We start from the raw sequence: 15,446 nt of genomic DNA, 5'->3' as shown, positions 1-15,446 counted from the left end.
AGCACTGTTATGACTAAAGCAAGAACTGTTTGATGCATCTAAATCGGCCAAACAATTTGACTTTCCTTCAGCATCTCCTTCCATCTGTTTGTGAGCCATTCCTGAATTCTGCAGGGAGGTTGAAGTTCCTTTGCCTAATTTTTCCTTACCTTGCATTTTCCCAGTGTTTAGTGCTGTTGCAGAAGCAGCAGCATCTAACTTTTATGAAAATAAAGTAAATTAAAATAAAGAGATCAAAGGCAGGGAGGATTGGAGTTATTTTTCATAACTATTTACCAGACAGTTTAGCAGTATTATTTTTCAGCCAGTAGATTATTCACGAATTACTGACATTGGCTCTTACCCAAATTGTGTTTATCACATTAGTCATGTGGATGACATTTTCAGACTAATGCTCCAATACTCATAAAAACTTCAACATTTTCTTAAATTTATCTTTTGCCAGCAAATCACTTAAGTACATAAATTGAGCACATTAAATGCTATTGGAGAAATAGTATTTTAGCCTGTGTTCAAAATATAGTACCTGCTAACATGAGAAACTAAACAAAGTTTGCTGAATTATATTCTGGACCACTAAAAGTTTGAAGCATAACCATAACTATTTAAAATTATGATTGTTGTCTGATCCTTATCACATAGAAATATGAGAATGGATATACAAACCAAACATTTCTGCAAATTCTTCAGCCAGAAAAATGCAGACAAGATAAATATAAAGTGACTGTATGCATTACAGCCACAGCTCTTGCAACACTGAACAGCTCTCAACATACAAAACATACACATTCCTTTTTTAATATTATTTAGTTACATAGAAAACTTTACTTAGCTCTATTGTCTTTGAATGTTTTGTATATTTTAGTAACCCTGAACTAACAGTTCGGTTCGGTGTGATTTGGCTGTAAATACGCAATTAACACTTTACTAGTTATTTATATAAGACATCAAATCAGGAAAAGGACACTGTACTACATGGGGAGAAATTAGGCTTACCATGTCATTCTCACATTCAGAAAACTATGCCATGTATACCCACAGTTATTTGTGGGGAAAAAATTTGCATGTTTCTGCATAAGGACTTTCTTAAAATAATTTGTTGAAAAAATGGGGATACAATAAAAGATACAAATAATCACATTATTATTATTATTACTACTACTTATTGGTCAGTGCTTCAAACAGATCTGAATACAGCCTCAGAATGGACATTAGGATGACTAACAGGAAGGGCAAGAACCCCTAAATCCTCACACCACATCCCACATCATTAATCCTGACACCTGGACAAGCCCCTTCTGGATACAAACTGCCAAAAGCTCAACTTCTCCAGTTCCCAGGGGCAATAGGCAGTGTACCTGTGACAGGGGAAGAAAAAGAGAGGGGTGCGATGGAGGTACCTCAGCAGATTGCAAGACAGACCCTTACCTCTGGAAGAGTCCTCATCCTTGTCACTGAGCAGGCTTTGCTCCTGTGGTTACCACAGTTGTCAACTCTGTTTACTTATTTACTATCAGTCTCCTGTGCCAAGCCACACTACTAAGTTCAGAGACAATCTCCTCTTCCCAGCTTGGCTGATTGCTGTGGGGAGGAGAAAAGAGAGGAAAAGCTCTGAGAAAAACGCCCTTAAAGAAAATGGGAGGGAGGGAAACGGATACATTTCTGCAACTCTCCACCCACCTTCTCCTCCCAACACCTCTACTTCTCATAAAACCGTATTTTTTGTTCCCTTCTACCTCTTGCTGTGACCCATGTGTCCCTCTGTCTCTTGGAGCTGCGCCGAAATCTTTTTGAACAGAAGTATGTGATTCTTTATCTCCCGCAGCCTCTTCTCAACAATTTGCTGCTTCTTTTCTCTCCAACAGCCTTACTATCCTGCCCACCCAACAAGCCTGTTTTGGTCTGATATTCTCACCGGTACTAGCCTGTTTCAACCTGCTGCTCTTGGGCCTGGAGGCCTCTGCCTATTGCAAGATAGTGTGGGTTATGGGTCCTCGTGCTCCTCCTCCTGCAAAAGAAAGGCCGATGTGCTGACTTTCTTTTTGCTGTCATCTGCATTCCTAAGTCCATTCAAGGGTTGAACACAAATATACTTCCGATTCTTTTTTTTTGCATTAAGAGGCGTAAAAGAAATCATTCATTACTGGTTCTAGTTACAGTTGTTTGTTGCTTCTCAGGCAATGGCCAGCCTGCATGTCTTTGCTTCCTTAAGGATGCATACTGGAAAGATTTGGGAGGGAAGTTTCTCTGCTTTGAGGACTGGGAACCAGGATGGTTGTGCCACAAGTGGGGTTCGGTACCCAGTGTGCAATGAGCCAATCTTACACACAGAGCTGAGATATTTGTTTATTTCATGTCTGCACAGAGATGGGTGCCAGGTGATAACTCCACAAAGCTGGCACACCCTGCAGTTAAACAAGTGAGCAATTTATACAGTTTTAGATTCACCTACTTAGTTTCCGAAGTCCCTCCCCAAAATCATTATTGGTAGTCGCTTACCTGCCACCATTTCTATTGGGCTAAGGGGCTAAGGTTTTCTCCTCTTCGAATTAAAAGTACAGTGTTCTTTTATTCTACAGTGCATGCTCAAGGACTGTGGGGGGGGGGTAAGTGTTTTAGGTCTTGAATTGGGTCGGTGGTCACGATCTCCCCCTGCTGCCTTTACTTTTCCCCTAGTTCATGCTTCTTTGGCAATCGTCCAGCCTTCGGTGCCTTCTGTTTCCTTTTTATCAGTCTCTAGTTCCTTCTTCAAAGGTATAGCCGCTGGCAAAGCCTGCATCGTTTATCCAAAGTAACCAGGCCTACATAGTGAAACTATTGAGTAATGGTCCTCCTTAGAGGACAATGCATTGTGTTTAACCCTAAATTGAGCAGTATCACCACAATTAGGCCATAACTCAAACATTTGACTACAGCATCACTCCCCTGAGACTTTAAAAACTGAGTGGTGGATGTTGGGAGTTGAGACCTTCTCAAGTGGCAGCTGGGAGCTGAGAGAGATGGTGAGGACCAGTTTGGTGTCAGCTTCCCAAATGACTGAAACAAGCAGAATACCAGAACAGAACTGTTTACCTCCCCACGATGTTAGTCTCTCAGGGGAATATGATGCCTTGGTTCACTGATCTGAAGATAATTAGATATCTGTTCAGTCGTTCACAACTTCCCAAAACTTTGGTCTCTCTCCTAAAGTCCAAATCTTCTCCCCACCTTCATCAATCTGATTTTTTCCCTATTCCTGTAGTGCTTGCATAATTTCTTAACATCTTTGATTATACTGTGACAACAGACTTCTTCTGTGGCTGAAACGAGTTACTTACTTACTCCCAGTTCTTTCTACCTCTCAAGTCACTGGTAGCTATATATTTCTACATTTACCAAACAGCTCTAAATACTGCAAAAAAGGTCCTTGATGACCCTTCTTTCCTTGCAATAGGTCACTTCCCTTCAGCTTAACATCAGAATCCAATCTGCAAATACTCCTTCCATAAATGCTTGAGATTCAACTTAGTGGAAGTAACAAGACACTCTTGTGGTAGTCACAACTCTTGCATCACTGGGAGGAGCATTACTGTGATGCATACTGTCCAACAGATACAGATGTGCTTTGTTCATTGTGGCCTAAATTAATTTACAGCTAGTGAAATCCCAAATCTTTGTGCAAACTGACAAATGGGAATATGTAACAAAATACAGTCCTTATAATCCTTTGTTTCAACATAGCTTTAAGTCTTCCACATGTTTCTGCCCCATTTGCCTTTGAGCCTTTTTCACTCTTCTCTACTGTACATCTTTTCTCACAATGGCTACAGTTCTAGTACTCCCTCACAAATGCTTTTTAGTAGTTGCACTGATAGTATAGACAAAGAAATGGTATGCAAATGTGTGTAGTGACCTGACTAGGTTTAATTATAAGTGATCTTACAGTGGAGATATCTTTGGAAACTGACTGGACAAATTTGTTCATGATAATATGCAGTTCATTTATCTGTCTTATCTATGTGTCTGAACGCTTCCATCTTCATAATTACAGCATCTAACAGCTCCCACGCTTTAAGTAATGAAGTTAATTTTACTTCTGTTTTCTCTAATGAACACTATCTAGGCTTTAAAATTTCTCTGGGCAAGATATTTATTGCCTTTTTGATTATAAAATGGCTATGATAATTCTGAACACAGTGTAATTTAAATTAAAGCAAGTAATAAAACCTTAGCTAAAGTATTCAGTTTTAAAATGAAACTTGAGAAGACCAAAAAAGCCTTTTGGTCAATATGCCAATGGGATATGATTGGAGTTAACATTGTTTCATGAGCCAGTATCTTTTAAACAGGTCCTCTACCTCCTCTTGATTAAATGTAATTTTACCACATAATTTGACAAAATGTTACATTGATATTGCCACACCATATGGACTGTCCCCCACACACTATCTAGAAACACTGTGAATGTTTATATATGGACAATTTTTTCCAGACCTTGTAAACTAATCAGGACACATCTTGAAAAGTAGTTGGATCACAACCTCATTACAAGTGTGCATAGGATGTTTCAGGAAATTAAATGCACATCACTTTCACAGTTAAGAGCATGGGTCTTTGAATTAGTACATGTTTCAGTGGTGCTGTGATGCTGAGAAAGCTGTCTTGCAAGATCTGGCATGGAGGCGATATTCCCCCTCCTAAGCCATCACAGACCATAATGTTATATACTGGATCTAACAGACACTATTGTTGGTTTCCATTGGAAGAGCATGCTTCTGAGTAAAATTCTACTGCAACAGAGTTTGTTAAATAATTCAGCAGGAAAGTTGAACTGTTACGGAGAGAATCAAGTTGCTAAAACTTTTATTTATTCCAAGGTTCATGTCTCTCTGGAGACAATGTAGGTTTATTTCACATAGATGCTATCTCTGTGCTTGTACTCTGAGATATCCAGGTATAAGACATATTTTATCCAAAATTATATGACCCACACTTCAGAAAAATCTGTTTGACTGTGGTCATTAGCTGAAGCTGAGTAATTCAGACACTGTAGTTATGTACCTTTTCAAGCACAGTTTCTTGCATCTATCAAGCTAAGGACAGAGCACATTTTCATCTGGCAGCAGTAAGCCAGGGAAGCATATCTTACATTTTCCACACTACCAATTGGATATGGAAGTCTTCTTCAGGTTAGGTGCCACAGGACTGTGTAATGTCTGTATATGCATTTAAGCCTTGAAAAATGTCTACCTTGGAGGGGATCGCATGATGGCAGTGTGCAGTCTGACATCTTTATTGAATATACAGCCTATAGAGCTTTGGGGATCTTGTGAGCTGAATACGTGAAGTATTCATGTATACAAGGATATGGTGCTGTACACATGCGGTTGTTTTTTCCTGCTAGCATATAAGTTTCTTTGAAGATGGCTTTATCAACTACTGAAAGTGAAGACAAAAAGTTTCCCTGTAAACTTTTTCTAACTACAGAAGCAGGAAGCGGGGTTGGGGGTGGGGGAAACGTCACAAGTAATCCTTATCAACTGATTCCCTTCTTATCTTTAAGGCACAGATGACAGCTCTGCTCTCTTGAGTTCACAAATTAGTGAGAGGACCTTTGGCTTTTTTCTCTGTGACAGACTCTTTCTCTTCTCTATACAATGCATTAGCTTTTCCAAATGTAACACTGAACAGCACATTGAAAAGAATACAGTGTTGGACGTGCTTTCCATCTGTCACACATAAAAATGTTTAATGGCAATTATCTTCTAGATACCTCTTAGATTTAAATACATGTATGATTCAAAGAAATGTGGAATTATTAAGTGCATTGATGTGTGTTTGACAGATGTTGTTGCAGGCTTTTCTTATACATTCAAGATGGTTAGGAATCTAGGGAGATTTCAGAAAATTATTTTCTTAATATCTGTCCTGAAGTGAATTTGAATTGGGACTTTGATATTCTACATTGTGTGAATAGTAAATTCCCCTGCAACACCTTGGTAGGGTGAAGTTTTGCTTCATAGATTGATATTCCAGCTTCAAACTTTGAAAAATATATATGTATCATAGACTGCACAAAAAATTGCCAGCTTTATGTAATTAAATGAAAAAAAGCACATTAGAAAAAACATGATGCAGCAATGTTAATGTCACTGGCCATCTTGAAAACTCATGTGGAAAGGTTATCACTTACAAAGAGACTGTACTTAGTTTTAAAAATAAACTTGTCTAACTCAAGCTTTTCTACCTCAAATGGTCACTGATGGTACTACCAGTGACCAGTGTGATTTGTGGATTAAAGCAACATGAAAGAAATTCTCATTTATATGAAAGACTGCCTGCCAAATGTTAGTAGTAGTTTTCATAACCATCAAAAGCACAAATTTGTTTTGAAAACGTCAGAACGCTGTAGCACTGTGAGAGCTTGTTGCTTCACTAGAGAAGTTCAGAAAAATGGAGGCAGGATAACCTGAGAGCCATAATGTTTTCTATTGTGGATGGGAGCACTGATGGCAGGATAAATTCATTTTAAACAGCCCAGAATTGGACCTGCCAGTCAGGGAACTAGCAGAGTGTTCTACCTGCCCCATGGGTGACACAGAGAGATCCCTTCTGGGGCAAGAATGCTCTCAGAGACTCTTAGGTACATATGCAGATGGAAGGTTTTCACTACCTTTTTTCTGCCAAATACTTGCTCTTTCATCTACCTTCAGTCCGTCAGGTACGTAGAATCATAGAGTCACAGAATGGCTAGGATTGGAAGGCACCTTTTAAAGATCATCTAGTCCAATCCTCCTGCCATGGTCAGGGCCATCTTTCACTAGATCAGGTTGCTTAAAGCCCCATCCAACCTGACCTTGAACACTTCCAACAATGGGCCATCCACAACCTCCCTGGGCAACCTGTTCTTCCAGCTGCTCTGGGGACACTTGTTCAACAGCTTTACTCAGGAAAAAGGACAGAAAAGTCGCTGATACTACTAGCCACTAACATCTGTCAAAAGACTTTAGGTTCAGAGGAGGCAGGAAGAAGGGGAAGGACCAAAGGTTGTAACCACAAACTAGCTCAATGTGTGGTAGTTCCGTTAACTCGTTGAATCTGTTAAAGAGGACGAGAAAAAAGGTGGGATAGCCTGACCTGTGTGGGTCCTTCAAACTAAAGATTCATCGATCCATTCAAAAGGAAGAGTATACTCCGACCTGGAAGCCAAGTGGATAGAATGGATGCAAGGTGTGTGAATCAGGAAGTAAGACAGGAAGGGTAGCCTTGATGACAGAAAAGAAAAGAGGTTTGTTTCAGGTACTAGAGAAGGGAAGTCCGAGTATGGAGATAGGAGGGTAGAGAATATTAGGCAAGAAAGCCAGAAGGGGAAAGACTTGAAAGTAAGAATGGCAGGAGAAGACATTGAAGATGAAATTACAAGACACCTACCTTATTTTCTTGAGTTTCCCTGGGCATAATCCTGCCCTACATGAATGTTTTGTATTATTTTCTATGTTACTTTAATATCTCATTTTATTGCTTCACTGGGCACAATCTCTAAGAATAAATAGGCTTAATTATAAAATCACTTCAGGCTATTGTTAATGATTTTGTAGTTTGTTGCAGTTACTCTACTAGTGAGAACTTGAATTTTTTCTATGCAACAGGGTAAAGATTTATATTAAAAAAGATTTTTTGTAGTTGTATATCTTTTTACACATTCAGACATTAACTGTGAAACCATCCCAAAACACCCATGAGGCATTGTTTTCCATTCAGAAAAGCAAGTCCTAGCCTCTGAAACTTTTATTTAAAATGAAGGCAGGCAAGAAAGAATAAAAACATAATCCCTGAATAAGTAGCCACACAGCCTGCTATTGAGGAGGCATGCTAAGGCAAATGAAATGGCTGAGACCAGGAGACTACCAGAGGGATTCTGTTAGAATTGACTCTGTACCAACTCTGTTCTTGCTTCTTCACAGTGCACCACCTTCCGAAATACACACTAGAAAACCATTTTCCACAGTTCTTTAAAGTACTGGTTACCTACTTTGTCTTTTACAATTGCATACAGGCTGATTTAAAAGGATATTTGCTCTAAAATTCAGTTCTGATTCTGAAAAATCAGTAGAACAAAAAAAATCCCCTTTCATATTCCACATAATCAGAAGTGGTGAATTTAATAATACAAAAGCTATGTCCTGTGTTTTACTGCATTAGCCCTACAGATCCAATTGAGATGAGAGACAACCTTATGTGAGATGTGGAGTTGTTCACTAATATCTACTTATGGCAAACTCAGGCTAAGTTCTGTGCTTGGTGACAGTAAAACAGAATTAAGCCTTATAAACAATGGATGCTAACGTGTGAGGTGAAAAGGGCCTTGAATTTCAGAGATTATGGGGCAGAAACAATTATATTTCACATGTAGATTAAGTTCTTCTGATGCAGAATCACTTGAGTCACGACTGTTAAAATGCAATAGCCACTTGACCAAAACTCAGAGACTTGTGTCTCAACATGTGTATTTTAACTGTTATGCCACAACAAGAAATTATGTGGAAGCATAATTCCATGGCCATTGGCAATGCTTTAGAAGGTGTCAGCAAGAACACTGTTTTTCAGTATTTTTTTGGATAGAAGTACGTCCATATTATTTACCATTTGTTACAGCTGTGGACCAGATATTGAAGTGTCATCAGTAATAAAAATTCTTCTCTTCTGTTCAGTCTCCAAATCTGCTGTCTCCATTTGTGTTTTAGATCGTACTTGATACTAAAGCTCTTCATATACTTAGCAATATCACAAATAACGCTTGTGAAATGCAAAGAGGACTGACATATTTAAAAAAAATAAGTGATCTCATCTCTCCTGAGCAGAACCCTCAATTTCCTTGCTCTGTATTTCCACCAAGTTTTCATTTTATGACTTCTCTTCTTACCCTTTTCGTCCTGTTCAGTATCTCCAGCTATTGCACTGTGTTTCAGTAGTAAGGCCTAAACTCAGGATTCTGGTGATTTAAAGTTCCACTCCTATCTTTGATCCTGATGTAATATGTGGGGTTGAGTCATCTCCTAACTTGTGTTGTTTGTATCTGCCCAGCAATGTGGCATTTTTTTAAATTAACTAAATAATTTCCTGTGTGACTATGAGATATTATGAAGTACCAAAGACTCCAGTACACAAAGTCAAAAGACAAACTGAACAGCCTAATTAGCAGGGAAAGATTTTCTCCCAGACTGAAATGGAAACAAATGCATTTTTAGTACACTTCTATGTAGTTAAATGAGTAAGCTGTGCTTTCATTCTCTTCTCAAAGGCAGGTTCAACTTTCCCTGTGACATTCCTGCAGCTTCTTGTTTGAACTCTTCTAAGAAGTTTGCCATGAGAATATATATGACTTTTTTTCTCTAAGTTTTAACACTCTGCTCATAAAAAGGATCTGACTTTGTAATTATGAAGCCTGCCACTCCTTGCCCTTCCCACAATGTACGTGGAGAAAAGTTTATACTTCAGAGTTATTTTTCACATGTGTAAGCCCTTTTGTAGGGGCTTCTCTCTAAACTAAACAAGGCTGGTGCTTTCAATTTTTGCAAATGTTTTTAACTTTTGGAGTTCTGCAACATAACCTTAATAGAGCTACACAGAACAGTACAATGCCTTAATTCGTACAACAAACAAAAATTGCTGTTTGTATATCCCAGCATGCCATTTGTCTTTTTTACAATTATCTTCACAACTGTTGCTGTACCCACCAGGTCCTTCTCTGCAGTTTTGCTGACAGCTTCTTCCCTATCAAGTGTTTATGCATATGTTTATTCATATCTATAAGCATTTGTCTGTATTTTTTCAGTCTGCATCTCCAGTTTGTCAAGATGATTTTGAATTCTGAATCTGTTTTCCAAAAACTTTGTGGCCAGTCCAAGCCTGGTGTTATCTACAGATTTAATAGTCTCCTGTCACTAGAAAAATAAAATTACCCCTGAATATTGGATGCAGTATTCCACATACTGTCTTAAAAAGTGCTGAGGGAGAGAATCACTTCCCTTAATCTCCTGTTAAAACAGCTCAGAATACTGTATACTGTATACTTATTCTCTATACATTCACTGAACTACTTTATGTACTTAACTACCCACCTACTGTGGTAGTTAATTCTGTTTAAACAAACTGTTTTCTTGGTCAAACCCTTGGAATTTACTTGTGTTGAATAGCACTGATGTTATTCATTTTACCACCAGGTGGTAGAAAGATGGTACTGGGACGGACTCATTGATAAAGTTCTCAGGTACTGCCATAGTGCATATTGTCAGGGCCTTGAGTGCACTCCTCCTCCACTGCTTCTGGGGTTTTGGCTGCCTAGATTCAGAGCCAACTTTCAGAGTGCAGCTGGCTGACCTTAAATCAAATCGGTGTGAGAAGCCTCAGTGGGGCTTGCCCTCCCTATTTTCAGGAGCTGCTTCTAAGCTGAGTGCTCACCCTTGGTCTCCACCTGAGCTATGCTGCAGCTATGCCTGTGCCTTTACACGTGCTTAGCTGATCTGAATACTGATTGTGACCTGCAGACTTGAATTCCTGGCTTGATCTTGGACATGCCTTATCACTATGGACTTGTCTAACAATCACTGGACTGCTCGCTGACCCTAGTTACCATTTCTCTGGCAATCACTGGACTGCTAGCTGACCCTAGTTACCATCACAGAGCTTATCTGTTATTCTTGCTCATATGCTGTGGGACTGCATGCCTGACAGTGCCCTTACTGTCCCTGCCTGCCTTGCGGTGGTGCTAACTTCTTGGCTCACCTTCTCTTATGGAACAGCTCCTCCTGCTGCTCCTTGACACACGTGGCCATTGCAATCCATGCTTCATCCATAATTCTCCCTCTCGACTTGCAGAATCTTGAGTAGCTTTTAAAATCGATGTACTGGTAGTAGCCTCCCTATAAACAGCGTATGGGGATATGTACTTTGTTAATTGTCTCCAAGAAGATGGGGAGTTCAGGTTCAGCTAACACCCATCTGATCTCTGTGATGTTGTTTTTGACTCATGGGTAGACAGTCTGGAAGATGGCCTGGAAGACCTCCATCTCCGTCTGCACTATGGACTTCAATTTCGCTGCCTAGCAATCAACTTCAAGATGGTAAGGCTACACAATTCAATGGAGGACCTTCTTCACAGGTGTTGGCACCAGAATGTGATATGGTGACACCTGGTGACAGGCAGTAGGTCACTGCATAGAACCTTGAAGGTAACCTTCTTTATGTCAAAATTTGGCACTTCCTGCTGGTCCACCCAAGTGCACAACACAATATGACCCCAGGAACTGGAGGGTCATTTTCTGCAGTGTGAAGAAATTATCTACCCTTCAGCAGCTCACTTTGCCCCTTCCTGGAAAAAATTATTTGTCCAGAACTTTCTAGATAATTACCAAGCATGAGTGTAATTGAGAATACAGCAGCAGTAGAATCAAAAACAGCAGCTAGAATGGCAGCAGTATCAGTCAGCTTGTCAGTTAGTTGCCAGGCAGGGTAGGCTTGGCCTGGCTTTTGAGGTGTGCAATGAGTAAATGCATGTGAGTCACTCCAGGTGTCTCTTAGCCATGGAAACAAAGATCATTGCCTGGAATGGGTCACCAGGACAATAGAAAGTTGCATGAAACAACTCCAAGTTCTGTAGTTTGTAAATACGGGATGAATTGTAACATACTGATAGTCTACCAAAACTAAATTAAGAATAATTTTTGTAAGCAATTTGGTGACATGATCTGTGCCCAATTCGCTAATTGTACAAACAACTTGTACCATTAGGACTGTACTGTAGTATGTTAATAACTACTAACAGACGTTAGCACATTGTTACGTAATTTCATTAAATGTAGAACTAATCTATCCTGTTGAAACATCACCAGCATAGAAGGTATTTATGATACTTGTTTAAAGCACTCTCTATACTTACTATTCCTCTTAATTATATTCTATTATCTAGGGATTGTACTGCTACAGGTTGATTAATCCATTATCCTGATGATGCATGGATGCTGTGGCTCTGTTTTCCTGAGGTCGAGCCAGTAGTGAGGCTGAGCACATACTCCTCAGGCATATACGGAAACACACAAGCACATACAGTCAGAATACTCAAGCACGCTGCTGGCCACAGAGATCAACATGCACAGGAAGTACCTCACCCCATATAATGTGCCTTGAAAAGTTAACTAATGATCCTATGAAGCTATCAGAAATAGCAAGACATTTAAAAACTAAGCATCCCGAACAGGAAGACAAACCTCTACAATTTTTTCAGTGATATTTCAAAGTATGTGATATTCAATGCAGTACTTTTTATAGAATTTCACTGAACTTAATGATAAATGTTTAGAAGCCTTCTTTGAGGTTTCTTACTTCATAGCAAAAGACAAAAAGCCACATACCACTGGGGAAACACTTGTTCTTCCTGCCATGGTAAAAATGGCTGCAGCGATACGCAGAAAGCAATACAGCGGCAAACAAATGCATTCCTTTGTCAGCAAACACTGTTGGAAGATGCATAGAAAACATTGCTGAAGATTTGAAGAAACAAGTATCAGTACAAATTACACAGTGTGAGAGGCTTGCTATGCAGCTTATGGTATTTGCTAGATTCTGTTTTGATAGTGAAATGCATGAAGAACTACTTTCTGTGAGCCACTAAAGGAAAGACCTACCAGAGAAGCTACATTCTCAACAGTAAATTACTTCTTTAATAAAAATGTTTTATGGAAAAGCTGTGCAAGTGTAATGACTGCTGGAGCAGCTGCTTTGGCATAAGAAAAGGATTGTGTGGTAAGGTTACATAGACAGCAACACACCTGAAATTCGTTCCCTGCGTTGTTCTTAGGCAAGCTATTGCAGCAAAGAAATGGGAGCCAGATATGCACAAAGTACTACAGGATGTCATCGATGTGGTTAATTTTGTAAAAACAAGCCTTCGGAACAGCAGAATCTTTACAGTACTTCCTAATGAGATGGGGACTGACCATGAAAATCCTTTCTACCATACAGACATTTGCTGGTTATCTTGTGGCAATGGGCTTTTAAAAGACTTGTTGAATTTAAAGACCAGTTACACGTTTTTCTTTTACAAAAAAAGAAGTGTTCTGAATTTGCTGATCTTTTCTGTGATGACACGCGTCTGTCAGTAGCATGCTACCTAGCAGTTATTTTTAAAAAAATAAACACATTTAATGCCTCCCTTCAAGGTGAAAGTGACATTGTAACAGTGGGTGAGAAAGTAACTGCTTTTCAAAAGAAACTTGTGCTGTGGAGATTTTTGTGATTTTCTTGCCAGAAATGATGTGTCACCTACAAAAACTCTCATACATGAACACTTACAAAATTTGGAAACAGAACTTTCTAATCTGTTTAAAAATCTTCCAGGTTAAGACTTTCAGTGGGTTTTGAACCCATTTATTAAAGATATAAGAATGCAACACCTTCTGATTAGTTTGCAAGTTTTGACATCAGGCAGATGGAAATTTGCTAGCCAAATTTCAACAAAAATCTTTGCATATGTGGTGGATGGGATTCAAAAATGAGTATCATGATTTAGTAAGCACAGCCAACAATATATTTCTTCCATTTGGATCTATGTATTTTTGTGAGATATCTTTTGCAGCTATGACAGCCATTAAGACCAAGTATCGACATAAACTGAACATAGAACCAGACCTTTGGATCACTGTATCACAAAGTGTTAAACCAAGATTTTAAAAAATAATGAAACATATCCAATCACACTGCTCTCACTAAAAGTAATTATTAATAATATTTTTAGTGAGAACAAAAAAGGGGTTTGTACCATTAATAAAATAAAACAAACATTATTTTTAATATATTGCTTATTTAATCTTTAATCTTTTTAAAATTTCTATTTTTGTGTATGTTTTATAATGTACATAATATGTACATAATATGTGCACTGGTACATGTATATAATTTATAAATAAATAAATATACATATATCAGGGGTGCATGCTCAAAAATTTTTTATATATAGGAGTGTGTGATCAAAAAGTTTGATCACTGCCCTAGGCAATCATAGATTACATTAAAGCATTTGTAAATTCAAACTACACAAAGAAACAGCGTTGAAAAAATATTTCAAAATTTCTCCCTTGATAACTGCCCACACCTTCTACTGTACTACTGACAGCAATTTGTATCACTTCGTTTCTAAAAAGTCTTTGGGTTTTTTCTTCAGTGTTCTATCCTACATGTAAAACATCCTTCCCAAACCTTTTCACTGAACCCAAACCTGTCCACTCATTTAGAAGACCCTTAAAATTTTTCTTCTTGTATGTGGAAAGTGTTTGAATTCACTCCTTTTAGCAAGTACAACAGAATTTAAAAGTATGCACATTCCATATTGGAGTAAGACTCTGACTCTTTTAACACTTGTGCCATTTCTCCTGTATTTAATGCTGTATATTTCCAGATCTTAAATTCCTCAGCTAAATTTTGTATTTTTTCAGGACACTAGAGCAAAATGGACCGGTGAAGTACTTTGGAAAAATAATTTTCATTTTCGCTTTTTCCATCTTCCTACAAATTTAGTATTTTTGTTTGGGACACTCAGAACAAGCATGTAATGATAATTATAATGTTTAAAAATCTCCACACACATAAGAAAAACATGATAATCCACTTTGTAACAACCCTTTTAATATATCTAATAAAGTTAAGGAGCTGACCTGAGGCCCCAGTAGCCGGACATCCATTTTGTTTCTTAACGCAGAAGAGGCCATGGTAAGTATTTCTCATAAACTCAGAAATGATAATTGTGCAATCCAGGGAGAGGTTTAGGCATCAGATATAAAATACAAATATAGGCACGTAAAGTGGGACATCAGACGCGAGAGTTCAAAACCGTAGTTGTGAAAACCCCAGTTCAGCAGCTGCATAACCTTAGACATGCTTCATAGCGTTAGGCTGTCTATATGCCTGGTCCGTCACCTCTTCCTCTGCCAGTGCAAAGGAAAGCACCCGGTTTCCCAGTCACCACTGAACAGACACAAAGGAAGAAAAGGAAAAGAAAATGCCCAAATCTCTCTCAATGGAGCGAAAGAGATGTAGATACTTCCCCATCCAGACTACTATTCACCTTGAAGTACTTTTTCAAGGTAGAGATACCTGTTCTTCTTGCTAATGTCACCTTCAGATCATTTCTGAAGTTACAATGCCTTTTTGTCATGGGAAGTGAGGCAGGGTCCCTATATCTTTCTCCTCTACTATACAGCAGTTAGGACATTGTTATGGGTTTGTGTGGCGCGGGGGTTTTTTTTGGTAGCGGGGAGGGGGCCGCAGGGCCGGCTCCTGTCAGAAGCTGCTTGAAGCTTCCCGGGCTCCAGGCCGGACCCGCCTCTGGCCCAGGCCGAGCCCCTCAGTGACAGTGGTAACACCTGTGGGAGAGGAGATTTAAGAAGGGAACCTGCAGCGAGTCGGGGGATTGG

General features: G+C 39.0%; 1 protein-coding gene and 1 long non-coding RNA gene across 9 annotated transcripts in view; one reads left to right on the top strand and one right to left on the bottom strand.

The window, feature by feature from the left end:
- The window catches only part of KEL (Kell metallo-endopeptidase (Kell blood group)), a 24,162-nt gene extending 22,244 nt beyond the window's left edge, over positions 1–1,918 (bottom strand). For 4 of the 8 annotated variants that reach the window (XM_052794099.1, XM_052794103.1, XM_052794098.1 and 1 more), the window contains exons 1-2: positions 1,681–1,918; positions 1,429–1,581 (exon numbers count right to left, since the gene is read on the bottom strand). In XM_052794099.1, the coding sequence (XP_052650059.1) occupies positions 1,429–1,446 (18 nt within the window). In that variant the 5' untranslated portion in view covers positions 1,447–1,581; positions 1,681–1,918. Of the gene's footprint in view, positions 1–1,428; positions 1,582–1,680 lie in introns of those variants that run through there. The other 4 variants (XM_052794100.1, XM_052794101.1, XM_052794105.1 and 1 more) reach the window with 1 other exon arrangement.
- LOC128144817 (uncharacterized) lies at positions 1,712–15,446 on the top strand. Its single transcript, XR_008236222.1, has 3 exons — positions 1,712–1,800; positions 11,017–11,102; positions 11,948–15,446. It is a non-coding gene; the product is annotated as an uncharacterized LOC128144817 (long non-coding RNA).

The sequence above is a fragment of the Harpia harpyja genome, chromosome 8, assembly GCF_026419915.1.
Source record: "Harpia harpyja isolate bHarHar1 chromosome 8, bHarHar1 primary haplotype, whole genome shotgun sequence".
NCBI lineage: Eukaryota > Metazoa > Chordata > Aves > Accipitriformes > Accipitridae > Harpia > Harpia harpyja.
Note: the sequence above shows the minus strand (reverse complement) of the source record. Positions and strands in the feature narration are given on the sequence as shown.